The 25,614-nt window shown below is 54.8% G+C and overlaps 1 protein-coding gene across 4 annotated transcripts in view; it reads right to left on the bottom strand.

Moving 5' to 3' along the window:
• Positions 1-2,020: 2,020 nt before the first annotated feature.
• MYT1 (myelin transcription factor 1) overlaps positions 2,021-25,614 on the bottom strand; it is a 76,883-nt gene continuing 53,289 nt past the window's right edge. For 3 of the 4 annotated variants that reach the window (XM_063658995.1, XM_054468144.1, XM_054468146.2), the window contains 12 exons: positions 24,378-24,583; positions 23,431-23,700; positions 21,470-21,624; positions 20,359-20,421; positions 20,168-20,236; positions 16,051-16,113; positions 15,561-15,644; positions 11,081-11,302; positions 7,675-7,766; positions 6,931-7,034; positions 4,335-4,478; positions 2,021-3,918 (listed from right to left, as the gene is read on the bottom strand). In XM_063658995.1, coding sequence (XP_063515065.1) covers positions 3,790-3,918; positions 4,335-4,478; positions 6,931-7,034; positions 7,675-7,766; positions 11,081-11,302; positions 15,561-15,644; positions 16,051-16,113; positions 20,168-20,236; positions 20,359-20,421; positions 21,470-21,624; positions 23,431-23,700; positions 24,378-24,583 — 1,601 coding nt within the window. In that variant the 3' untranslated portion in view covers positions 2,021-3,789. The remainder of the gene's footprint in view (positions 3,919-4,334; positions 4,479-6,930; positions 7,035-7,674; positions 7,767-11,080; positions 11,303-15,560; positions 15,645-16,050; positions 16,114-20,167; positions 20,237-20,358; positions 20,422-21,469; positions 21,625-23,430; positions 23,701-24,377; positions 24,584-25,614) is intronic. The other variant, XM_063658994.1, reaches the window with a different exon arrangement.

The raw sequence follows: 25,614 nt of genomic DNA, 5'->3' as shown, positions 1-25,614 counted from the left end.
AAGACAACTGGTAGAAAGTGTTTCGGGAGCCAGTAGCCCTCTTCCCCAGAACCCCACCCCGACTCTGAGAGCCTGGCAAACACTTCCCTCCCTCTGGATGAAACTTTGAGCTTTATTCTCTGGATACAGCAAACAGGAGGGTCTGCAGGCTGGTAGAGAAGGCCTAGCTGTGGGGTCCCATACCAAAAATAAATCCTAAGAGAGCACATGCCTGTGACTCTAGACGCTCTTTCTCTCAGCTCCCAGTGGGCTGGTGGCCCAGCCAGTGCCTCTAAGCAAAAAGTGAGAGAATCTTCTTGGGGGTGACCAGCTTGTTCCATTATCAAACTATGGGATTGTGCAGCTTTCTAACATCATGGTAACAGCCTGTGTCCCCTAGCAGGAACATCATAGTCCCCACCTCTCCAGCCAACTCTCATACCCCCCAGAATGACTTTACCTCAGCTTGCTGAGGGGACACTTCAGAATCGGTCTTGCTCACACCCACCCCAGCATCTGCTGTGCTGATGTGAGGGGTACAACTCCAGGCCACTGGTCTCCCCATCATAAATGGGGCCTCACCAAAGGGGACCCCCAGGAGCCCTTCCTTACAGTTGAACAGGTTCTGCATAACCCACCAGTGGGCACTGGCACCTGCTCGGGCCCCCACAACCAGCAGTTGGAGCCCTGAAGGCAGATCAAATGTCCTCCACAGGTGTTGTGGACCCTGTCTGACTACAGCAGAGGGTGGAAACTCAGTCCAGAATTTCTAAGAATTTGTCAGTGAAGATGGATCCTTTGTTTACATATCAGATGGATGCTCCAGGACTACCACCAGGGCCAGATTCCAGGGAGGTCAAAAGCATGTTGACAGTTTAGGCTGAATGTGACTAGAAGCCCCTAGACCAAGTCTTACTCTGGGAGCACTAGAGCTCCACCTGACACAAAAGTACAAAAATGAGAAAGGGGAGAAGTCTCTTTTTTTTTTTTTAAGCTGGTATGCATTGGCTTTTTGGCCTTGTATACCAGCTTGAAAAAAAAAAAAAAAAAGAATCCATTGCCTTATATAACTGGGCAGTTCAAGGGCAGAGTGCCTTCAGACATGTCTGGGTGCATGAGCTCTAAAAAGATCATCAGAGATCTCTCTTTTCCTCCACATCTACCTCCATTGTCAGCTTTGCCCCCCTCCAGAATGTCTGAACTCTCTCCTACTACTGGTGGCTTCGTCCTGTGGCCAGGAGAGATAGCCCAGGGCAACCCCAGTTCCACACCCCCAAGTCTAACAACCTCAGCAGGAAAAGTTTTTCTCCCTGACCCTAAGAGAAGACTCCTGGGAAAAACTTCAATTTGCATATGACTGGTCACGTGGGAAGGGGCAAGATACAGTGACTTAGACCTTCTAGAAACACACATGGAGGCAGTGAGGGAGGGTAGTTTCAAGAGGAGAGACTGGCTAAGCTGACACCAGGGGGACCCCACGTGTGGTATCAAGGGGAGACCAGAGATGGAAGATTCCCCTCCTGGGCACGTGCTCCCAGGAGGGTGCATGATAGAGCTCACCAGGAAGGGCTCCCAGGAGGGTGCATGATAGAGCTCTTCACCAGGAAGGGCTCCCAGGAGGGTGCATGATAGAGCTCACCAGGAAGGGCTCCCAGGAGGGTGCATGATAGAGCTCACCAGGAAGGGCTCCCAGGAGGGTGCATGATAGAGCTCTTCACCAGGAAGGGCTCCCAGGAGGGTGCATGATAGAGCTCACCAGGAAGGGCTCCCAGGAGGGTGCATGATAGAGCTCTTCACCAGGAAGGGCTCCCAGGAGGGTGCATGATAGAGCTCACCAGGAAGGGCTCCCAGGAGGGTGCATGATAGAGCTCACCAGGAAGGGCTCCCAGGAGGGTGCATGATAGAGCTCACCAGGAAGGGCTCCCAGGAGGGTGCATGATAGAGCTCACCAGGAAGGGCTCCCAGGAGGGTGCAGGATAGAGCTCGCCAAGAATGGAGACAGTGTCCTCCCCACAGACCACAGCACCGATTCACAGTCAGAGTGGACTTTTATTAGGAAATCACCCTCAAACACACCACAGAGTGCTGTGGGTTCAACGCGTTTCCTGAGGAAGGAAGGTCACAGTATTGGAGCTGTCGGAGGGACGGGTGGCACAGCCTGTGAGCCCGGCGGCGACTCGAGGCTGCCTGCGGCCAGCACTCCCTCACAGCAACAGGACTCCACCGCAAGAGCCGACACGCAAACGCGACACGAGAAACACGCCCAAGCACACACATCTGCGCTACACTTAAATAATAATAAATACAGAATTCCATTTGCTGTTATCCGTGCCTGAAACAAAAGGAACCCAAAATGGAAAAAGAAAACCAAAATGTCTTTCTCTCCATTAGACCAAGGGAAAACGAAATCCCCAAATTATCAAAATTCCTCAGTTACAAAATACTTTTTAAAAAAATTCCATTATTAAAAGAATAAATAACAAAATATATAAAAAATAACTTGGTTGCATCAAAATTATAACTAGGAGTTATATCAAGATTTTTTGTGGCCTATATTATACTCAAATAGTTATTTTTGCTTTGAATTCACTTTTTTCCCCTCTTAGGGTGCCCTGGTGTGGGGTCTAGTTGAAATAGTATAAAATTAATAAATAAAAATGTTAAATAAATAGCAAACGTTAACATAAGAGGCTGTGAATATAAATACTTACATCTTGACAAAATTAAATAATTTACAGAATAATTAAACTAACTACTTTTTAATTTTTTCCAGGAAGTGCAATTTCCCTATTTTTAAATACTAACTTGGAATTGCAGTCACAATTGACTTGGATTCTATTTACACAGTAGGAACATTGTGTTTTTAACACATTAAATTAAAATGTACCCTTTTTTCGCATATTGGATGGATCTAAAAGAAGTGAAACCTTTGTGGTCTCCTGTTAGGAATTTACCCTCTGACCTTGATGATGTCATTGCCACCTCCGTCACCACGGATGCAGAGGTCAAGCTCGGCCATGACCCGGATTATGTGGCAGTGATGGGTCGGGGGCCTGGGTGGATGCACAGAAGCCAGAGTGGTCCCTGGACATGGATCCCAGACCCAGGGTCTAAAGGCTGCAGCCCCAGTAGGAAGCTGTGACCCAAGGCCATACACATCTGCACAGCCTCAGCGCCAGCTGCCCCCAGACATTAGGCTGATTTTCAGGAGTCTCCCAGGTTAAAATTCCTTGACCTGACAGGGGCTGCGATGCTTGTCAACTGTCTGGAGTGTCCTCTGGGAGGCCTATTCCTAACTTTCCCTCTGGGACAGAGCTTTGTTCCACCCTTAACACAAAACTGAATTAAATGAAAACAGAAAACGCACTTTCTTCAGCGGCCCTCACTGAGCACAGACACGCTGCCCCAGGCATGTCCTCCAGGCCAAGATGCCACTCACACCACCCGCCCAGCCTCGACAGACAAAGGAATACTGTGGTTGCAAACTCCAAAACTTCCCTGAGAACCTTGTCCATGAGCTTCCACTGGAGACTTTGAGCTGCTCTTCAGATTTCTTTCAGAAAACAAAAATAAATCACTTTGTAATTCTTCAGCGCCCCTATGCACACGGATAGGGCCACCACAGCCCCAAGCCTGGAGGGAGCCTCGTGGGAGAGGCCGATTTCCAGCCATCCCTTTGGATAAACCCGCCCAAGGCCACACCGGGCCGCAAACGGAAAGTCACTGTGAGTTGGGCATCCCCACGGTGCGGGGCAGGGCGGGGGAGGTAAACGGTGTGGTGGGCTGGGACACTTCTGGGTACCACACGGCCTAGACCTGGATGCCCCTCACAGCCTGCTTGATGCTCTCCAGGAGGTCCTTGTTCTCTGGGTCCTGGTTGGAGTACATGTCGGTGAGGGTGCTCACATAGGCATCAAAATTGTGTTCGCATATTGGCTCCTGGAGAACAGAACCAGGTTAGCAAGCCCCAGCCATGCAGTGGGCTCCACACCACAGAACCTGATGTGGGAGCATCAAACCTATGTCCCCACGTGACCCGAGACAAGCCCATACCAACTAGAGGCAGCACTGGGTGTTCCTCTCTGCAGCCATCCCAGCAGTAGCCTCTCTGCTGATGGAATCACCATTTTGCTTTGGATTCATTAGCTACTCTTTATGGCAGCTACTCACTACGGTGGCTAAACCCACCACAGCCAACAGCCCGGGCCATTCGGGGTGGAGAGAATCTCCACAAGGGCACAGGGCCCCTAGGGCAGGACCCAGATGCAGAGGGGGTGGGAGACGCCCTGCCCTCCTGCTTTCCGAAGAGACCCTGGGGGGCAGCTGTGGTGCCGGCAGGCCCGCGTGCTGCCTACCATGTGCGGAAGGCGGATATTGGCGAGACTTTGGATGAGGGCCTGGCTCAGGCCGGACAGCTCCAGAAACAGGGCTTCATTCTGCTCCTCAATGAGCTTGTTCTCCTCCTCGATGTTCTTCAGGTTCTTCTCCATGGAGGAGATCTGTGCCAGAGAGAGATTCGAAGTGCCGCCTGCCCTTGGCCCCCATCCTCCTGGGGGTCCTCTCTGGGCTGCTTCTCACAACTCTCTGGGAGAATGCAGAACCCTGGGGTGGGGGAAGAGGCAGGGACCCTGCCTTCCTGTAGGGGGTTCTGCCACAGGTGAGGGGCTGGCAGAGGAGAGAAAGGCAAGGGCCCTCTGGAGACATGGCCTGACTCCAGGGAAGCCAGGAAGGGGGCTCGTGTGGCACGTCCCTCTGTGCCATGCTTTCTAGTTGGAACTGAAACCCCCTGTGCAGGAGAGGTCCCCACTCCTGGTTTTCTGAGCCCCTCTGTCCTGAGGGGATGGGGTGGGGGCACAGACTTCACAGCGCCCTGTCTCAATCTCAGACTCCACCTGCTGTGGTCTTAGCTTCACCATGTTTCCTGCTTCTATCTGTAAGATGGAAATCACTGCACCGCCCCCGTGGGGTGTCAGACTGCCTCTGGGTCTTCCCCTCACCAGAAAGACCAACAAAGAGCCTCCTCAGGGTCTCCCAAGCACATCTTCCCCAGGCCAACTACAGGCAGGCAAGTCTCACTTCCCCACCATGGCAGTGAACCTGCCCAGGGTTGTGTTGGCCCTGAGGCCTTTGGTGTCCAGGAATAGCCCCCAGCCTGACTGCACATCTGCAGGGAGCCATGGGGCAGAGGCTCAACTCACAGAAAGATAGTGTGGGTGACACACGAGGCAGGAGTGGGGAGCTCCTTCCTGGGAGGCTGTGGATGGGGTCAAGCACGCTTCTTCTGCCACCTGGTGACAAGCATGTGGCTTTGAAAGGGTTGCATGGGGGATAGGGACCTGCCTTCCCTTTGCCTTTGCCCTTCCGCAGAGGGCACCAGTCACCAAACTCCCTCAAAGGGACAGGGGCTTCTGAGTCCTTCCAAAGGGATGCTAGTAAAAGGTAATAATCTGTCTTTAAAAAGATTGGTTTTGGCAAATAAAGAGAAATCAGAGGTGCTACCCCAAGGACACTGACACTGATGAAGGCCCTGAGGACTCTGAGAAGGGGAGGAGCAGGGAGAACAAAATGGACACCCACACACCAGTGCATCTGCACACTCAGAGACACCAGGAGGGGACGGGGACGGCTCCGCCGGGAGGGGACGGCGATGGCTCCGCCGGGAGGGGACAGGGATGGTTCTGCCGGGAGGGGACGGGGATGGCTCTGCCGGGAGGGGACGGGGATGGCTCTGCCAGGAGGGCCATCACTCCTTCTCTGTCGTCACTGCCCATGAACCTGGGGGGATGCAACATCGACATGTGCATGACAGCGAAAATCCTTCCTGATCCCTGTGGGGTGACACTATTTTTATACAGGCTCTCGAGTAACAAGCGGTCAACGTGAGCCTGTTTGCCAGTAGAGACCAGAGCAGAGTAACGAGACACGTGGGGCTGGAGGATGTTACTCATTTTTTGCCGCCTTGGTGGAGGCCACCATCTCCCCATCTGTCCCTGCCCAGAGAGGCTCTGCCCAAATTCTCTGTGGGACCTGGTCACTTCCTTGTCCCTTTGTCCCTCTAGCCGTTAGGGGCACGCTTATGTGTGCCCACTCCCCCAGCGCGGCTGCAGACGCCACTCAGCAGCCACAGGTGGGGCATGCTCTTATTTTCAAAATAAGATCTTTACTGCTTTTTTTTTCTGATTACAGATGCTCATTTTAGGGAAATCAGGAAATATGACACAAACATTTAAAATAATTTGTAATCCTATGCCTCAGCAACAGCAGCTCTCATCGACGGCACTTACTCTGGATCAGGTGCTTATGCTAAATGTTTTCCTCATAGAAATGCGTTCATTGTACAATAACCGGCTGGAGTAGAATCCTATTCTTAACTCCATTTTACGGAGGAATTGACTGAGGAAGAGGCTGAAAGGTTTGTCAGGTCCCTCAGCTGGTATGTGGCTGTGCTGGGTGCTGGGGAGGAAATCTGGCTCCAGAGACCTGGCTCTACGGCACCACGCTCGTGGACCACTGGTACTCACAAGACTGGTGACCCTAATGGGACCGCTAGTCTCGACAGGACTACTCATTCTAACGAGAGTAAGAGAAACAGTGCTGCTAATCTTAATGGGACTGATATTATTAATAGTGTTATTAACACTAACGAGACCACAGCCCTAGAGGGCCAACCAGCTCCAGCGGCCCGCCCTAGAGGGCCAACCAGCTCCAGCGGCCCGCCCTAGAGGGCCAACCAGCTCCAGCGGCCCGCCGGCACTCAGTGTGACCTCACAGACACCGCAGTGTGAGCGGCCAGCACGTCCTAAGTGTGCCTGTGTGCCTGGCACTGCACTGTCCATCAGCTCAGCCCTGACAGCAGCCTTGATGAGTGCCGACGGATGCCTCACTGTCCCCAGGACGAACGTTTGGGTTCGGCGGGCAAAGAGCCCAGGAGTGGGGGGCGGCACCACCTACCTGGGACTGCAGCTGCACCATGGCAGCCTCCATCTCCGAGTTGGACTCGTTCAGGTCTCGGATCTCCTGGTTCAGCTGCTTGATCTCCTCATCATTCTCCAACACTGACCCAGAGAGAAACCTCAGTTGTGGCTCTGGGCCTCAGGCAGGCCTGGGCCAAAGTGCTGTGGGGAAGCCTGCTTTCTAGAACTGAAACCCCCTGTGCAGCAGAGGTCCCCCCTCCTGGTTTTCCGAGCTCATCTCTCTCTGGGGCTCATACCCCACATTATGCGCTGGAGAAGTCTGTCTTGAAAATTGTGAGATGAGTGTTTACGGTTTGCCTTCTGAGCTGGCTGGCAGGTGGAAAGGCTTAAATCTCTTTAGGAGGTATTAAATGCTACATTAAAGATGGAAGTTTGTTCAGGCGATGCTGAATTTCCTCACCTAAGTGGGAATGAGCCACACCTCTCCACAAACTCACAGCACATGGGCTCCACTGGACTCTGATCCCAGTGGTCACCAAAGCCACAGGTTACAGCAGGCATGACCTCCTGAGGGCCAGGGGCCCCAGACACAGGTGTCAAGAGCTTCAGAGCCAAGGTCCAAAAGGCTGTCAGCTTAGGTGAAGGGATCTACCTCTGCCGTGACTCATTCCAGGAGGGGCTTCGTCTCTCTACCTTCTTCCCACCAGCACAAAAAGGTGCACAGCTCTCACTCACCCGGGCACCCAGCCATGAGCAGGGAAATCCAGGAAGCCATCCTTACCATCGCTAGTCTTGAACTTTGGACTGAGGACCTCATCCCCTGACAGTTTTCCCTTCTTTCCAGCAAAGGTTGCTCTGGGACAGCCTGACAAACTGGAAGCAGAGGCCACATATCATTCACCAGCCCAGTGTCACCCACCACGGCCAGCCCAGGGTCACCCACCACGGCCAGCCCAGGGTCACACACCACAACCATCCCAGTGTCACCCACCACGGCCAGCCCAGGGTCACACACCACAACCATCCCAGTGTCACCCACCACGGCCAGCCCAGGGTCACGCACCACGGCCAGCCCAGGGTCACACACCACGGCCAGCCCAGGGTCACCCACCACGGCCATCCCAGTGTCACCCACCACGGCCAGCCCAGGGTCACACACCACGGCCATCCCAGTGTCATCCACCACGGCCAGCCCAGTGTCACCCACCACGGCCAGCCCAGGGTCGCGCACCACAACCATCCCAGTGTCACCCACCACGGCCATCCCAGTGTCACCCACCATGGCCATCCCAGTGTCACCCACCACGGCCAGCCCAGGGTCACCCACCACGGCCAGCCCAGTGTCACCCACCACGGCCAGCCCAGGGTCACCCACCACGGCCAGCCCAGTGTCACCCACCACGGCCAGCCCAGGGTCACCCACCACGGCCAGCCCAGTGTCACCCACCACGGCCAGCCCAGTGTCACCCACCACGGCCAGCCCAGGGTCACCCACCATGGCCAGCCCAGGGTCACCCACCACGGCCAGCCCAGGGTCACACACCACAACCATCCCAGTGTCACACACCACAACCATCCCAGTGTCACACACCACGGCCAGCCCAGGGTCACCCACCACAACCATCCCAGTGTCACACACCACAACCATCCCAGTGTCACACACCACGGCCAGCCCAGGGTCACCCACCACGGCCATCCCAGTGTCACCCACCACGGCCATCCCAGTGTCACCCACCACGGCCAGCCCAGGGTCACCCACCACGGCCAGCCCAGTGTCACACACCACGGCCAGCCCAGGGTCACCCACCACGGCCAGCCCAGTGTCACCCACCACGGCCATCCCAGTGTCAGCCACCACGGCCAGCCCAGGGTCACACACCACAGCCAGTCTAGGGTCATACACTATGCGTAGTCCAGGATCACACACTATGAGCAGTCTAGGGTCACTCACCATGACAAGGCCAGGGTCGCACACCATGAACAGTCCAGAGCCACACACTATGGGATAGTCTAGGGGTCACCACGACTAGTCTGGAGTCAGACACCATGACCAACCCAGGGTCACACATTACGGGTTAACAGAAGGCATGTTCCACCTCACCTAGATGACCCGGAGGGCCTCCCTATGGCCAAACTGTGTTCTATGGGGAAAAAGAAGCTACATCTAGGCAGGGCAGAGGCTGGGAAGGGGACACTCCAGAGCTCACCTCGTCTGGCACAGCCATAGCTGACCCTGTCTGATACTCGAGGGGCCAGGGCACTGTTGCTCTTGGCAGGGCTCCCTCTGGGGTCTGAGGTCCACATGACCTGCTTGCCGGTGCTTTGCCGCCCTGACCTCCCAGAGGAGCCCATCCTAGCTGCCTCTGCCTCTGAGATACCCTCTAGGATATGGTGATAATGACAGTCACAGATCACTCCTCAGATATAGACACTCAAGCAGAAAAATGCATTAAAATTGTACATTCTCAGGCATGATTTCATTTATGAAGTGATTGTATCCACACCATAAGTAAAGGCTGATTGAGGCAAGGTGAGATGTCCTTAGGAATCCCAGCATGAGTCTCTGCCCAGGTGACCCCGGCTGCAGTAGCCTCCTTTAGTGGCCTTTCTGGCTTCTGCAGCTGTGTCCGTGCCAGCTGCCCATGCCAGATCTAGTCTCTCCTCTGCCTTCTGCCAGGGCCCCTCACTCACAGTGAAAGCTGAGTCCTTGCCAGCTGGCAGCCAGATAAGCCCTGGCTCAGAACTTTCTACCTCATCTCCTTTTGCTCCCTCTCCCTAACCTCCAACCTTGTCCAGTGGGCCAGGCTGTTCCCAGCTCCAGCCACTTCACTGAGGGCTTGTGCCCCAGACACCTCAGGCCAAGCTGCTACCTCCTTCTCAAAGAGGACTTCCTTGTCCTCTTCCCTGCTTCTGTTTTGCCCAGCACACACACCACCATTCCCCACACTGAGTAATTTACGTATTTATTTGTTTACAAGCTGTCCCACCTACTCTGCCCAAAATGCACTCTGCAAGGATAAGGGGTAGTTGTCCTTTTTTTCTCTGCTCTCTCTCCAAGGCTTGGTACATGGTGCAAAGTGAGTTAATTAATCTTGTAGATGGAGGAAGGGAGGGAAAAGGGAGGGGAGGGGAAGAAAAAGAAGAGGAGGTGAGGAAGGGGAGGGAAGGGAAGGGGAAGGTGGGGAGGAGGGGAGGGGAGAGGAAGAAGGGGAGGAGAGGGGGTGGGAAGGGAGTGAGGGGGGAGGCGGGAGGGTGGGTGGAGGGAAGGGAGGGGAGGGAAGAGGGGGAGGGAAGAGAGGGAGGGAAGAGGGGAGGGGGAGGGGAGAGAGGGAGGGAAGAGGGGAGGGGGAGGGGAGAGAGGGAGGGAAGGGGAGAGGAGGGAAAGGGGAGGGAGGGGAAAGAAGGAAAGGGGGAGGAATAGGGGAAGAGAGAGGGGAGGAAAGGGAGAAGGGAGGGAAAGGGAAGGAGGAAGGGAGGGAGGAGAGGAAAGGAGGGAGAAGGGAGGGAAAGGAGGCGGGAAGAAGGGGAGGGGAGGGACAGGGGAGGGAATGAAGAGTCAGCATTGGCCCTAGGCCCAGACACAGGGTTTCTGATGGGACCAGGCACTCATTGTCACCATAGGACACAGACAGGAAGTGGGGGCTGCTGAAGCAAGGTCCTTCAGCTCTGGAGCAGGTGTTGGAGGGCAGGCGAGAGTTGGTGAATGCTGCCCAGGCCCACTGCCTGACAGAGAGGGGTTACCAGCTCCCTTGCAAAGCAGGCAGGGGTCTCTGCCCGGAGTTCAAAGAAGAGGGATGAATGGGAGGGACAGGGCATAAGGTGTAGGAGACAAACTTTTCCTGAGAAGTTGTCAGCCTGTTAAGAGAACATAGGTGTCAGACCCAGGGCTCTGCTCATGTGTGGCCTCTGTGTCCAGCATAACACCCAGCCAGGAAGGACTCCATCAGGATGTGGACGGGTGGCTTATGAGGGGAGACGCATGGCGAAGACATAACCCACAGCATCACCTGGCACCAACAGACCCGCTGGCCTCCCCCATCCGCTACCCATGTGGCCCGGCCTTTCCCTTGAGAAACTCTGGTCACACGGAGCCCCGGTCTGGCCCTCCCTCAGGAGCTTCAGCCCCAGGCCCCAGGCGAGGGTCCCTACTGACTGCACAGAGGGGCAGGACCTGCAGGCACAGTTACCTCCGGTGGGTGAGGAAACTCCCATTGGCGTGGCCAGAGCCGTCACAGCCCGGGGTGGGGCAGGTCGGTCCTTCGTTCTTCAGGGACTTCCAGGAGAATGATGAGCCATTGAGGGAACCTTCCTTCTGCCTGCGGGCGGCCAGTGGGCAGCCGGATGCGCTCCTGTGAGAGGCGTATTTCCCGCTGATGTGACCGAGCCCCACACAGCCTGGAACTGGGCACCTGGGTACAGAAAGGCCAGGGTGAGTACAGGGGCGAAGGTTTGGGAGGAGAAGCCTGGAGACTCTCTCAAGCCAGACACGAGGGAGCCCAACATCACACGTTAAAGGGCTTCTGAGTGAGGCAGGGAGGGCAGCTGAGGTCCTGGAGCCTCAGGGAAGAACTGGCCCTTCCGGGCTAAATGTGAAGACTGCAGGGCCATGCTCCCTCTTCCGCCTTTGTGGCTGGGGTCTCCGCAGCCACCTTCTTTCCGTGCCCTGCAGCAGCCATGACCCTGGGCCCGGGGGCTGCTCTCAGGTTCACTCCAAGCCTTGCTGCTGGAGTCACTTGTGTGTCACTCAGCAATGTGGAGCCATGTTGTCAGCTGAGACCACCCAGAGGCCACTCCCTGGGAGCTTGCATCAAGCATAGGCCTGGGGGCCTATGGGGATCACGAGATCCCCATAGCAGGTCCCCTAAGCAGGGGAGCTCAGGGACAGCAGGGGCCTGTCACCCCACAGCCTCCCAGACTGAGGCCAGTGCAATCAGGGGGCAATGCCCATAGATGTTGCAGCTTTGCCACAACTGAGATCTATGTTCTAGAAGGAAGAACACAGACCTCACGTGGGGGAGACTCGCTAGGATATCCCGTAATCACTCCTGCCTGAGGCTGGCCTTAAATGGTGTTTTCTTTTCCTTTGTTCTGGGTGTTCCAGGAGAGGGATAGAGACCCTTACGAAAATAACATAAATTCAGATTGGCAAATGCCTTGGGCACAGTGTGGGTCAGAGACAAACAGGACAATGCAGAGGGCCTAGGCCCATGACCTGAGTGTCTGTCCCCACTGCCTCAGAGAAGGACCTGGACCAGGACTTGGGGATCTGAGGGACCACGTCATCCAGGAACCCACGCCAAACCCAGGACAAGATCTTCAATCTGCAAGGCTCATTCTTATCTCTCCGTAAATGAAACTCATCCAAATTACTATTTGTCACACATTCCCTGTGTGCTGCTTACCGGCAACACAAGACCCCAAGAGAGGTCACCGTGGCTCCATTTACGAGGAGACTCATGGGCATACAGGGAAGTTACGGTCAGCACAGGAAGCGCTCGGGAGGACAGTAGCAGGGGGCAGGGGCAGTGGCAGAGGCTCCTGCCGTAGGGGTGAGAGGGGGCTCAGGGCTGCGCTGCTCAGTGGAAGGTCAACAAGGCCTGGACAGGGAGGGTAGTGTCCGGCTCCTTGCCCCCACACTCTGGCCTTGTCTCTGAAGCTGCCATTTCGGACCCTTCCCAGCCACCTCGGCCAGGGCCCTGCTTTCTCTCTCTCCACAGGCCCCTCTCTTGGTTCTTTCCCCTTTGTTACTCATCCCACCCACCTAGCCCTCAGAAACTTACAGGACATTCCCTGAGCCAGTCCAAGGTCACCTCATCCCCGTCCAGAGCGGAGACACTGCCAGGGGCCCCTATGGGGACTTTGGGAAGTTCATATTCAAGGTCCAGCCCCCCTCTGATGGGGATGGCCTCCCAACCATGGGACCCTGGGGGACACCTGCACCAGGCACAGCCTGGCTGGCAAGAGGCACTGGCCAAATGGGAGGTGGCTGGCTCTTCAGTTACTCTACACAGTCGAATCTGAATTATTATTATTATTATTATTATTATTATTATTATTATTATTTTTGAGATGGGGTCTCGCTCTTATTGCCCAGGCCGGAGTGCAGTGGCACGATCTTGGCTCACTGCAACCTCTGCCTCCCAGCTTCAAGCAATTCTCCTGCCTCAGCCTCCCGAGTAGCTGGGATTACAGGCGCCCGCCACCACGCCCGGCTAATTTTTGTATTTTTAGTAGAGATGAGGTTTCACCATGTTGGCCGGGCTGGTCTCAAACTCCTGACCTCAGGTGATCTGCCTGCCTCAGCCTCCTAAAGTGCTGGGATTACAGGCATGAGCCACAGCGCCTGGCCCAAATCTCAATTAGTTTTACTCCCTTTCTTGCAAAACGCTACTCCCCTTCATCAAGGGAAACTGTTTTTGTTCCCTGGAATCGCATACATGGAGAGGATTTCAGATTTCGGGTGCGATCTCTTTCTCACAACACCTGGTGTGTTGACTTTCAAGCTATCAGGGACATCATGTTGAGAGGTGCTGGGGCAGGGGCGGGGCAGACACTGAGCTGGTGAGGCCTCTCTGTGCTTCTTGGGTAAGCTAGTGTTTCCTGTCACGTGTTGAGGGGCAGAAGCCGTGTGTGCCAGTGACATGAGAAACATGGCAGGACCACGGGCCAGAGGTGCGTTTCATTTGTCGGGTGTCTGTGTGGCCCCTCTTGACTCCCATGCTGGAACCTCCGCAAGACTTTTATGACCAGTTACAAAGCTGTGGCAAAGGGATTTACCACCAAGTGCCTGATGTGACTTAATTTTAAATAGTGCAGGCAGGAGATGTCATAAAAAGGACTCTTGCACCACCAGGCTCTCCAAATCACAGCTCATGCATGCTGACAAAATCCCATCCCTCAGCATGACCTGACGCATCCATTCAAGTTTCTGCTTTGATATGCATCTGTTCAAAGATGCTAGGCAATTATAAATGCAGTTAAAGTTTATGGCTGAGAAGGAACCCTGTAAAACGGAGGTGTTTAGTAGTCAGGTTCCCTCTGCCATGGCGCCATTAGGAACTTCATCTATCCTGCAAATGCAGGATAATGTGTTTCTGAAAGTCACAGTCTCCACTTGGCTAAAGAACTCTTTTTTTTTTAAAGCTAAGTTGACAGCACATTAGAAAGGAAAACCATTTTTCCTGGTTAATTTGAAAAATGCTGATCTTGATTTTAATCATTTGCAAATGCAGCACAATTCACTTATAATATCCCTGCCAGCAGGATCCTTGCCAAATCCATAAAGGTGTTGCTCTTATATGATCATAGGCAAATTCCTGGATTCTCAGGGGCAAAATGCTTTTTATCCACCTCAGCATTTAGTGTGCGACCTTCATAGTACTAACAACCATAAATTTTACATTGTTAATTTAGCATTCATTACAGTTTTACAGTAAAAATTAAATAAATAAACAAGCCACAGCCTATTACACCAAACAGCTGGTGGGGCCATCCCCTTCTGAAGGATGTGATGTTGGTCAGTTAGGTTCCTCCAGTGTGGCCAAGCAGATGTTTGGGCACAGCTGGAGCAAACTACCAGGAGGAGCAACCCAATCTCAGGCCAAGTTGCCCCTCCCCGGGGGTGAGGTCTGGCTGCTCTTGGCCCAGCAGGTAACACAATCAGGGCAACCTGCTTCCTGTGGGTGTAGTAGGGCCCTGTCCCGACCAAGCCAGCCCCGAGGCCCTATCCCGACCAAGCCAGCCCCGAGGCCCTGTCCCGACCGAGCCAGCCCCTAACCCTGGGCAACAAGGTGTCCAGAGCCATCATTTCCACTGCTCACCTGCTGGGGAACCCACTACCCATTTTGCCAGATGTCAGCTCTGAAAGTACCTCAGTCCTGGGCAAAATGGCCAGTGGGTCACCTGGTTTGAGTCTGTAGCAAAGCATTCCCCCCACCTAAAAGTGGGCAGTGCAGGGGACCCGTTCCCTATTGGAAGAATAAGCTTGCAAGGACACAAACCCCCACCGAGTAGGATAACACACAGTCAGGGTTCACCTATAAGCCCCACAAAGACACGTGGGCCCCCACCCTGCCCCAGTGAGAAGAGCAATAGAGGAGAATCTTTTCTCCTCAAGGACTTGGGTCACTTAAGGCCCAGGATGTCCTCTTTCCTTCACCCAACAGTGTCTGGTTCCCAGTTTAGATCCTCCCGGCTCTCTCCATCTACCAGCTCTCTGCATAGGTGTGTGGGTGGACGGACACATGGGATTCGGAGCTTCAGCGTCGTTCTAACCACCCTCTCCTCCTTGATTCCTACATCTCACCTTTCCTGCCAGACAAATTCTGCAGGTTGCAAGGCCCTGGGGCCCACTCCCAGGTGGCCCTAAGACATAGGCAGAAGGGTGCTCTGCCTCTCCCAGCCCCGTCAAATACTCCAGACCTGAGAAGCCCGGAGGATCTGGCACCCATGCCCTCCACGTGACATCCAGGGTCATATCTTCATAGGTATCAACGTGTAGTGTGTGAGAGCTTCCAGAAAAACGAAAGAAACGAGAGTTGGCATTGATCAGTTAGGTGACCCGTTGTATTAATGAAAAGAGAACCTAGTAGGAGTTTTTTACATCATAAAACACAGGAAAATCTCAATTCTGCAAAGCAATGAAAGAGCCAGCATGGCCCAACGTACTTCATCAGCTCAGGGTCCTCCTTGTCGTCCTTGGTGGGTGCCACCTTGACTCCACTTTTCTTTGCACGAGGGCAGCCGGACAAGCTGATTTCGAAAGAGGAAAAAAGGCCACTTTAGTGCTAGAACCGCAGCTTCTCACACCCGTTCATCTCATCCTCTCCCCTCAAGCTCTGTGACCCCAGGTTGGGGTGGGAGAGAGTGAGGGCAATTGATGGATCAATAAGAAGCAGAATCCACAGACACAGCCTTCACACGAGGCAGCAGGGTTGGGAAGGAGAGGCATTACCACGAGCCCCTAACCCTGACCCCTTGTCTTTTTATCTTACTGCAGAGGGCAACCTAATCAGGTTCTGGAAATGGCAACAATTCAGATTAAAGAGATGGAAATGGACTCTAGCTGTCAGCAACATTAGTGTCTTCTAATCTTCATCTAAGGAAGAGATTCCCTACCCACCCCTGGGGCCCAGGACCTGAGGGTGTGGCAGCTCACCTCCGATGTGAAGCGTAGTTCCCTGTGATGTGGCCAGAGCCGTCGCAGCCGGGCGTGGGGCACCTGCAGAGGGAAGCAGAACTGGAACCAGAGCCCGTGAAGACGTTTAGCCCCGGCCCAGAGCCCTGGGACCCCCAGAAGAAAGCCTTCTGGGCTCAGCCCTTGAGTGGGCCCACCCACATTCCCTTGTCTGCAGAGGAGCATCACCGATGTTCACCCCAGCTGCCGACTGCCAGCAACAGGGGTCTGATGCGATCATCTCAGGGGTTCAGTACTCTGCTCCCCCGTCTCCCCGAGGGAGACCAGGAAGTCTGAGAGGAGAGCAGCCAACTGCTGCTCCAGCATTGGTTTATACCCAGACACCAAACCTGGGCACTGGGACAGGCCTACAGGGTCCACTGCAGCCAAGGACACGAAGGGCTCCCAGCTTGGACTTCTGTAGAGTCCAGGCTGGACTAAAGGCATTCAGAGCACATCTGAGCCATAACTTGAAGCAGAGCCTAAGACCAGTTCATCTTCTTGGACGGGCTGGGAGCTTGCCCTCACAAAGGGTTGCCACCATGGGCTGGTAAATGAACAGAGGCCTTTTTGCACACCTGCTGCAGAGCAGATGGCGCTGGCCGTGCCAGGCCTGGCTGTTGTGTAGCATAACTGCAGAGTTCACACAGCCAGTGGCTTACAGCAGAGAGTAAGGAGGAGAAACACAAAAGTCCAACTTTACACACCCAAAACTATTTGATGAATGTATCACATAAGGTGGTACAAAGTTCCACTTTAATATTACAAGCACGGATGTTATTTTCTTCTGAATGTCCACTGAGGAAAAAATATGTGAGTTCCTGCTGATGTTAGACAGTGGGAGGAGGTGACCCGATTCTGCGGGTAGATCCATCCCCCATCAGGCCTGCTCTCTGCGCCTCACCCCTCCCGACCCCTGACCCTGCAGGAGCCAGGCAAGAGTTCAGGGCTTGTGTCCAGATCACCTGCTGCTCAAAGGCACTTTGCAGTGGCACTCAGACCCCAGGGAGGACGTCTCACTTTCCGTACTGCTGGCCCTTCCTCACCGGAGTCTTCCACCAGCACATCTGACATCCGGCCACTGGGACAGGACATCTCCTCGCTTGGAGGAAGATGAAGCCGGGCACAGCCTGGCACCCAAAGGGCTATGGTGGCACAGCAGGGCTGGCCCCACCTCTTGCAACCTTCTCTTCGGCCCCTAGGAGTTTTCTTGGGGTGCCCTCCTGGGGAGTCTCAGGTTCCTTCATCCTTGCCCTGTGGGCCACACATTGGATACCTTGCTGGCCAGCCAAGAGAACTGAAGATGGCCTGCCTCTCCTTCCTGGGTTGGCAGCTGTTCAAGTGGCCACTTGGGGCTCCAGCTCCTTGTCTCAGTGGCAGGAAAGCATCAGGTAGAGCTCAGGTTCAGTGCGGTGGGCAAGTGGCCACTCAGGTGGCCAGAGTAACAGACCCACAGCAGCTCCAGGCCTCGACGAGGATAAGCACAGCATTGGGCTGTGAGTGGCATCAACAGCAGAGGAGATACTCCCCGATGGCATCTGTGAGTGAGTCTCAGGTGGGGGTATAACCCCCAAGGGGCTGGCAGGTACCTAACACACAGGTGGGGCCATCCTGCAGTCCTCACTAAGGCCCGATTCAATGGCTTTTCTCAAGAGTCATGTCCAAGAGAGGAAAGTACTCACGTAGTCAGAGGAGCAGGTGTCCCCTCTGAAAGCCCCTTATGGCCCTGCGGACCCTCAGGGTCAGCTGCAGGAATCTGGAGCCACCTCCACCCCTCCCACCACCTGCTTCTGAGTGCCCCATCTGGGCAGAAGGGAACACTGTGTCTGAGGGGCACCCTCTGCCTTGGCAATACACGCCGGGTCTCACCTCTCTAAGCCCCATCCCTGTGCTGTGCACAGGCATTCCTCACCCTGCACAAAGGCTGTCATGCCCTGGCAGGTGTGTGTGGTTGCAGCTCAACTCCCAACACAAGATGAGCTGAGTGGCCCGAGGCTGCCATGTCCTCGCAGCCCTTGACCACATCAGACACACGGGAGGGAAGAGTGAGTGCCCTTGGGACTCACTTAAAACACAAAGCACGCATCATCCGACTCCGCGGCAGTCAGGTGTGGACAGGGAGGTCATGAAAGCAACCTCGTTTGTCCCAAGGCCACCTTCACCCATGGCTGCCACAAGGCTGATCAGGAGGAGCCAGCACCCGAAGCCGCCTCACACGGGAGGTGGCAGAGAGCAAGGAGGTTGGGACACCGGGACACGTGGCGGGGTGAGACCACCATCGTCCCAAGCTCATGCAGTGATCAGAGGGAGGAGAGGAAGTGGCCTCCCATAGAAAGGCCCCTGGGGGAGACTGGAGTTTCTGAAGGAGCCTGGAGGCCTTGGCTGCCTGCCCAAACCCTGCTGATGCTGATGAGCGGTTCACTTTCACACAGGGGAGGCTTTTGGTCGTTATTTCTAAAGAAGTTTGGCGTTAAGGTTCTTCACAGGCTCTTAGTCTTAAAAAAGCACTAACTCTCCCAGACGGCCATGTCTCCAGGCCCGAACTGTGCCAAGCTCCTTTCATCCGCCCGAGCATCCACTTCACAGGACAGAAACGACGTGGTGACATTTGGGGCCACTGAGTGCCGGCAGCCATATTTCTCCTCTTAAATTACTCAGGCCCAAATGGGAAAAACCATGGAAACTAATCATGGAAAAGAAAGCATAATTGGGAAAGGAAAAAGGAATGCAAGAAAGATGGCAAGAGAAGAAGGAAAGAGGGAGAGAGGACAGTCCCAGAAGCTGCAGGACTGAGTGTTTCCTGGGTTTCTAGGACTAGACAAAGTGGGCGGCAGAATGAATGAATAAGTCCATGTGTGAAGCTGCTGTGGTGATCTAAGCCTCAGAAAATATGTATGTTGAAGCTATTAACTTCCAGGAAGGAAACTGAGACGGTGCACCCCACCCTGTGGGAACTGAAGGGCCTGATGACACACTCCTCCTGGCTGCTGGGGCCAGACCAGCCTCCAGAGAGGAACAGAGACAAGCTGCTGGTGGGGGCTCTGGGAGACCTAGAGCTTTCTGTCCAGCTCTGAGCCAGCTAAGGTTCCTAGAAGCCTTCAGCAATTTCATTTCCTCATCTTAGAGGCACCAGTGCCCGGGATCCTGTCTGGCCCCAGAATGGAATGAGCCAGGGTGTGTTGACCTGGATTCAGGGCCCCCAACACAGAGGCCTATGGGAGGGAGGGACACCCCTGGAGAGGGGTGACCTGAGGAGACAAGAATGGGACCCCCTTCCTCCAAGGCCTCAGCTCGACTCCGGTGCCCAGGAGGAGCTCCCCATGGCTCAGGGTCACACAGGCTGTGGAGTCACAGCACAACTGGAGGCATGAAAACCAAAGGCAATAACAGTCCCTGACTCCAGCCCCAGGAGGACACTGACTCCTGGAAACCTCTGGGTGCTTGCGCCTGGTTGTGCAGGACTGTCAAGCAGGCTATAGCTGGTGCCTGCAGGGCCTGCCCTGCCCATGTGTTAGGTAGGGGCAGAGAAGTACAGAAGCAGAAACGGGAGAGCCCAGCAAAGAGAAGGCATGAGCATGGGGGGAGGGCATCAGGGCCAAGGCAGAAGCAGCTGGAGCGTGACAGGAGAGCGGATGGCAAGGAGCTTTCTCTTCATTATCAACGTTCAGTTCATTTAGCAAGAGCCGCACAGCCTGTGGCCTGCCGAGCCACGGCAGGGCTTACGTTCCCTGGTTGTTTCTGGGCTTTTCCCAGATATCTAGGGCAGTGAGAAAGCAGGCCCAGACAGCCCTGTCAGGGGTCTTCAGGAGAGGCTGGAGGGTGGGGGATGGGGCAAGAGCAGCGCAGGAGCCTGCAGTGGCCCCTAGCCCCCAGTGGAGAGGCAAACAGCAGAGCTCAGAGCAGGTGCACACAGGCAGAGCAGCCCCAGCCAAGCAGAATCAGCCCCTCCACGGCTCTGCCTCTCTGCCCATCTCAGGAGAGCTGGGGCCAGCTGAGGCTTGGCACCTTGGAGAAGGCTGATTTTGGCAGGAGCCTCATGGAAGGAGAGCAAAGCGAGGGTGCTGCCCAAGAGACAGGAGGTCAGGGAGCGCAAACATACTTGAGGTCAGCAGAGTGGGCAGCCATGAGGTTTCTGAGGCTCTTGTCAGCAAGAGGGCAACCAGAGAGGCTGAAAGAGAAGAGATGGGATATTGGGGTAAGCCAAAGAGGGGGAGCAGAGGAGGAGGAGAGGAGGAAGACCCACCACGAAGCACCCAGGCCAGGCCAGACAGACCCGAGCAGGAGACAAACCTGCGGTGGGAGGCGTAGTTCCCGGTGATGTGGCCGCTGCCGTCACAGCCAGGGGTGGGACAGCTGGACAAAGGAAAAAGAGTGTCAGACCAGAGAGTGGTGTGTACCTGCCCCCCAGGCTGAGCCTGCTCTGCGAGGGCGACTGGTGCCCACTCCTGGCTCACCCACGAGCCAAGCGGTGGCCCCTCCTCCCCTCAGTCCTTGGAGGACAGCCGGTGCCTCTCAGGCTGGAAGTTTCTCCCACACAACTTAACTCAAGAAGAAAAAGTAATCAAATTAAAGTTGAGCTTAAAGTTAGGATGCCTCTGACGCACATGTGCTGCTGTGTGTGCACGTGTAGGTGCCCATGAATATTTAGGCAGGGAGCTCCTTCCCTTTTCCAGGCCCTGAAGCAAGGCCTTCCCTGGATCCAGCCACTCCCAAGACAGCAAGCCACAAGTGTGAGAGTACAAGAGGGGTTCAGGGTGGGGAGAAGAGGGACCCCAGAAATGTACTCTGAGCACATGTGAGAGCTGGATCACCTGTGGAGCAGGTGCCAGGCACAGTCTCTCACAGTCCCCTAGGACAGGTGGCTGGCAATGAAGGTTGACCAGAAGGTCACTGACATCTGACTCATATCCATCAGCAACTCTGTCTATTCCAACCCCGTGAGGACCAGCTCAGACACGCAGCCTCTGGGCCAGCCAGGATGACAGAGTTGAGGGTGGTGAGTCCTAAGGCAGCACATTCCAGGCCTTGGCCATGGAGCCCAGGGCAGAACGTGCCCAGCTGCGGCCTCAGGGAGACGGCCCGGCCTCTGGTTGCCCCGAGGGCTTCCTGCAGAGCTCTCTGAGGAACTCTCCTCCACTCTCCCCCCGCCCTGCTTGTCCTGCTTGGTGAGCTCGTCCTGCTTTGTTCTTAATCACTTCTGGAAGATTGCAGTAAAGCCCAGCACAACACAAAGGTGTTGTGAATACTCTGGCTCCTGTCACAGGCTGCCTGGCTCGAGGTGGTCAGGACAGGTCGGGGGAAGCCTGAGCAGACCCGGTCGTCATGGGTTGGGACCAGGGCCTGTTCCTCCCCAGGCCACAGAGGGTCCCCTAGGAGCTGTGCCAGCCAAACAGGGACTTACGTGAGCAGCTCCTTCTTTATGTCCTTGGAGAGAAACTTCAGCTTAAAGTTGGTCAGGGTGACTTCCCCCGGATACTTCCGCTCCTCAAAATTCTCTTCCGACACTTCCTGGTCATCTGCTTCAGAAGAAGCAAAAGAATGGGCTGCTGGCTCTGACTGCAAAAAACCAGCAGGGAGATGTTTTAACCGGCTGGCGGGGAGGCCTGGGCGCCCAACCCAGTGGGCGAGGGAGAGGGACCCTTCAGGACAGTGTCCACAGAAACATCTCCCGGAGTCTCCTATCTTCTGGATAAGGGAGGAAAACTTAACTCCCCCCAGCAAAACACAGAAGACAACACCCCTGAGGGGCTGGATCCCTCCCCTCCTTCAGCCAGAGCTCCTGCGTTGCCCTAGAAATGAGGAAGGCTGGTGCTGCCCAGTGTGGCAGGCTCCTGACACCCTCCCTGGCCTCAGATGTGTGAGTCCCCTCCGCCACGTCACTCCGCAGCGTAAACATCAGGATACAGTTCCCTTCAGAGCCAGGGATGGCACTCAATAGACAGCAGGCACTAAATAAGTGTTACCGAAATGCCATGAAGATGAGATGGCACAGCGAGGGTAATAACATACAAATTACGACAATTGCAGTAACCTTGAAACCACCTGGCCCGACACTCCCACCAGTGCGATGCCTTGACCACAGCAGGTACTTGATAAAGGCCTCAAACTGAATGCTGGGTATGGAAGCTCAGTGCTGTGGACACAGGTAAGCAGGGCACAGTCCCTCCCACGGAGGGGCCAGGGGTCCAGGAAGGGTCAGAAGGCCAACATTCTGCAGGATGCTTTAACCAAAGCTCAAAACCCAGTCCTGACAGGCACTCGCATGTGTCCCAGGCAAGTGGCTCAGGCTCTTGGGGCCCAGGTGCCACTCTTTCCAACTTGAGATAACAGCAGCCCCTCACAGGGTTTTGGGGGTCAAATGAGGAAACGCCTGTGAAGCCCACAGCCCAGCATAATAACAGTTCGGATAATTGGACCTTGTTGTGGGTTCCCAGGCTGCTCCTCTATAAAATGGGGTGACCTGAGGGCAGTGTGAGGACCAGTAAGGAAGTCTGGCTCCCACTGAGGCTGGATTATGGAGGGGGCCTGATCCAGCCCCCACCCTTCATAGGGGCCTAGCCCCACCCCCCTCATTCCTCCTTGAGAGTCTGGCCCTGCTCCTTCCAGAGGGACCCCTTCCACCTCCTGAGGGGCTTTAGGGGAGGGGAAGGAGAGGGAGAGGGGCCTGCTAGTCTCACACATGCCGCTGGTGCCGCCTGGACCCTGGGCTGCCCTCACATTTGGACTTTCCTCTTCAGGACACACACCTCCTTGGGAAAAAGCCCAGAATTAGCTGGCCTCTGAGGGTTCTTCTTTCATACATTTTAAGGAACAACTAAAAACGAAAGGATCCCCTGCTTCCCAGACCACAGTTCCACAGTGCCAGGTTGGTCCTGGTCTCAGGGACCTAGCACTGCCCACCATGGGTGATCCTAAGCCCAGGTCCTAAGCTCTCTCGCTGGCTCTGCCCCTACCTGGACAGCAGGTCAGCTCTGCAGGGTGATGGGAGGCTCAAAACCCAAGAAACCTGAGCTGTTCCCCAATCAACTCCTGGGATCTGAAAGATGCGTTTCTCCTCCCCATGCCTCCTCAGTGCCCACATTGGTACTGGCCACCATGCTCTACAGGGGTGAGAAGACCACCTCCTTCTTGACAGACAAGGGCACAGCATGACCCTGCTGCTGAAAATCCCACCCAGAGGGTGAGCCCCTGAGTCCCAGCTGCTCAGAAGATGAAGGACCCTTCACAAAAAGGGATGGCTCCCCGAGGCTCTTCCAGAAGCCTGTGAGGAGGAGCTTCCTTGAAAAGCCAATATCACAACAGCCTCAGGCAGGGCAAGCTGGCTGCAGCCGCCTGACTGCTTGCCCAGGCGCCTGCACCCACCTCCTCAGGTTCCTCCTCTCTCAGGAGGCTAGGCTTGGTGTAGTCCAGGGGCCGGTCCCACTCATCCTGGCGGGAGGCCTGGCTGGACTGGGGAGAGGTCATGGAGCTGCTGGGGGCGCTGGTGCTGCTCTGGCGCTGGGAGGCGTCGGGAGACTTCACACCGGGGCTGCTGCTGCAGCTGCTGCTGCTGGGGAAAGCATTTTCTCGTTTGCGGTGTTTGTGCATGCTCAAGTCCAGGGTTCCATTTTCGTCTACCTCAATATCCACAGACTGCAATTGCAAAGGTGAAATCTGTTAGCGATTCCAGCCCCTTCCCGTGTGTGCCTTCTGGTCCATTTGAATCAAACGTACAGAGTCCAGAACACTGGTTCCCATAGAAGGAAGCAGAACAACAGGGATAGACAGGCAGTGAGAGGGAAAAATCCAACTGCCATTTCCTGATTTCCCATGAACGGGGCCCTAGAATTCCTCTTGCCTCCCAACAGCATAAAAACCAGTCCCTCAGGACATGTCATAAACATGGGTAAGACTAGGTCCTCTGAGCAAGGAGAGTGTGTCAGCAACCACAAGACTGTGGGAAACACATGTGAACAGGGCATGTGCACCGCCCTGGAGTCAGAAGGAAACACATGGGCACGTGTGTGCACCACCCTCAGGCTCAGAGGGAGACACGTGGGCGCATGGTGTGTGCACAACCTAACACGTGGAAACTTGTGTTCACAGCCCTTGGTCCCCCTTCGCTCAGCACACTAGGTTCTCTTGGTGGACCCATCTAAGCTCTGCAGGCCTCAGGGCCATGGCCAGGAGGGAGAAAAAGTTAAGAATGAGAATTGCCAGCTAGGCACAAGCCATTCCTAGGGACATTTTGTGCAGAGAGCAGGTGGGCCTGACTGCAAATTCCACCAACTCACCTCTCCCAAGAAAGGCTCCGTAGTGGACGTACTAACCTTGCTGGGGAGGTCCTGTGGCTTCGTGCTGAGGTTCTCAGGCATCTCCCAGCAGCGCGTGGAGAGGTTCAGGATGGCAGTGGCAGCCATGTGTGCAGCCTCGGCGTCGTGCGAGTAGTCAAAGCCTGCAGAAGAGGATGAAGTGCTCCTCACATAACTACTGGAGGGGCTGTGCCTGGGGGAAGAGGCCTTTGGGAAAGGTTTGGCTGCAAAAAGGGAACAACACCAGGCTGATATACAACTTGAAAAGAGGCAGCAATGCAGACAAGTCAGTGGGGAGGGGGCACTTTGGGAGGGATGGGAGGGCCCAGGGCACAGCTATGTGGAAGTGGGCCAGGGGCTTGGCCACCCATCCCAGTCCCAAGTCCTCACACACCTCACTCCCACCCACACTCCTCCAGGGGACTGAGGAGACAATCTTGTTTCTGGCTCAGTGAAAATTTGGGCAAAAGGAGTAAAAGCCTCCAAGACATTCCAGCAGCCCTGATATTTCAAACAAAAATAACTTGTCTATCAGAAACTGAAGCATTCTGTGAATAGGATGAGTGTTTGCCATATCACCCAAATAGGAAAATTTTGTCACATCATCTCAAAAGGGTGTATCCATATTTAGGCTGACTTGGTGTCCCCAGTAACCATCACTGCCTTAAAAAAGTAACATTATTGCTCAAATGAACATGACAAATGAAGGCACGGAATGTTATCTTTTCCAGTAATTAATTGTACTGTAGCTGCAAAATCACTCTTATGCACAATGTTCTCAGCAATCACGATGTCACCAGTATATCCAGAAAGGTCTAGATATATTGGAAAGCTTATCGTGCGGTCCCCCTCTCCACTGGCACCATTGCATTCCCTCATCCAAGTAGGCACGTGTGCCTGGAGGCAGGAAGTCCTCCATCCTAAAGAGCAGGTTCTGTCAAAGTTAGGAAGAGAGGCTCACACCCCACTGGCAGCCACATCAATCAGTACTTTTATTATTCTCATGCAGGAAACTCGTCACGTCATGTTTGGGGCTGACAACATCTGCCACGAGACACCACTCCCAATCTCATGTGTACACTGAATGCTTTTCCATTTCACATGCACTTCCAGGGCTAATGGGCTTATTCCACAAATTAGGGCAGGAAGTGACAAGACAAGACAGAAAGGATTGTTCTTAAAGATTTATAGGAATGATTTTTGTCAGTACAATTATCCAGAAAATTTGTTACTAATGTCACAGATAACACATTGT

Source organism: Pongo pygmaeus, chromosome 21 (assembly GCF_028885625.2).
Source record: "Pongo pygmaeus isolate AG05252 chromosome 21, NHGRI_mPonPyg2-v2.0_pri, whole genome shotgun sequence".
NCBI classification, from domain to species: domain Eukaryota; kingdom Metazoa; phylum Chordata; class Mammalia; order Primates; family Hominidae; genus Pongo; species Pongo pygmaeus.
Note: the sequence above shows the minus strand (reverse complement) of the source record. Positions and strands in the feature narration are given on the sequence as shown.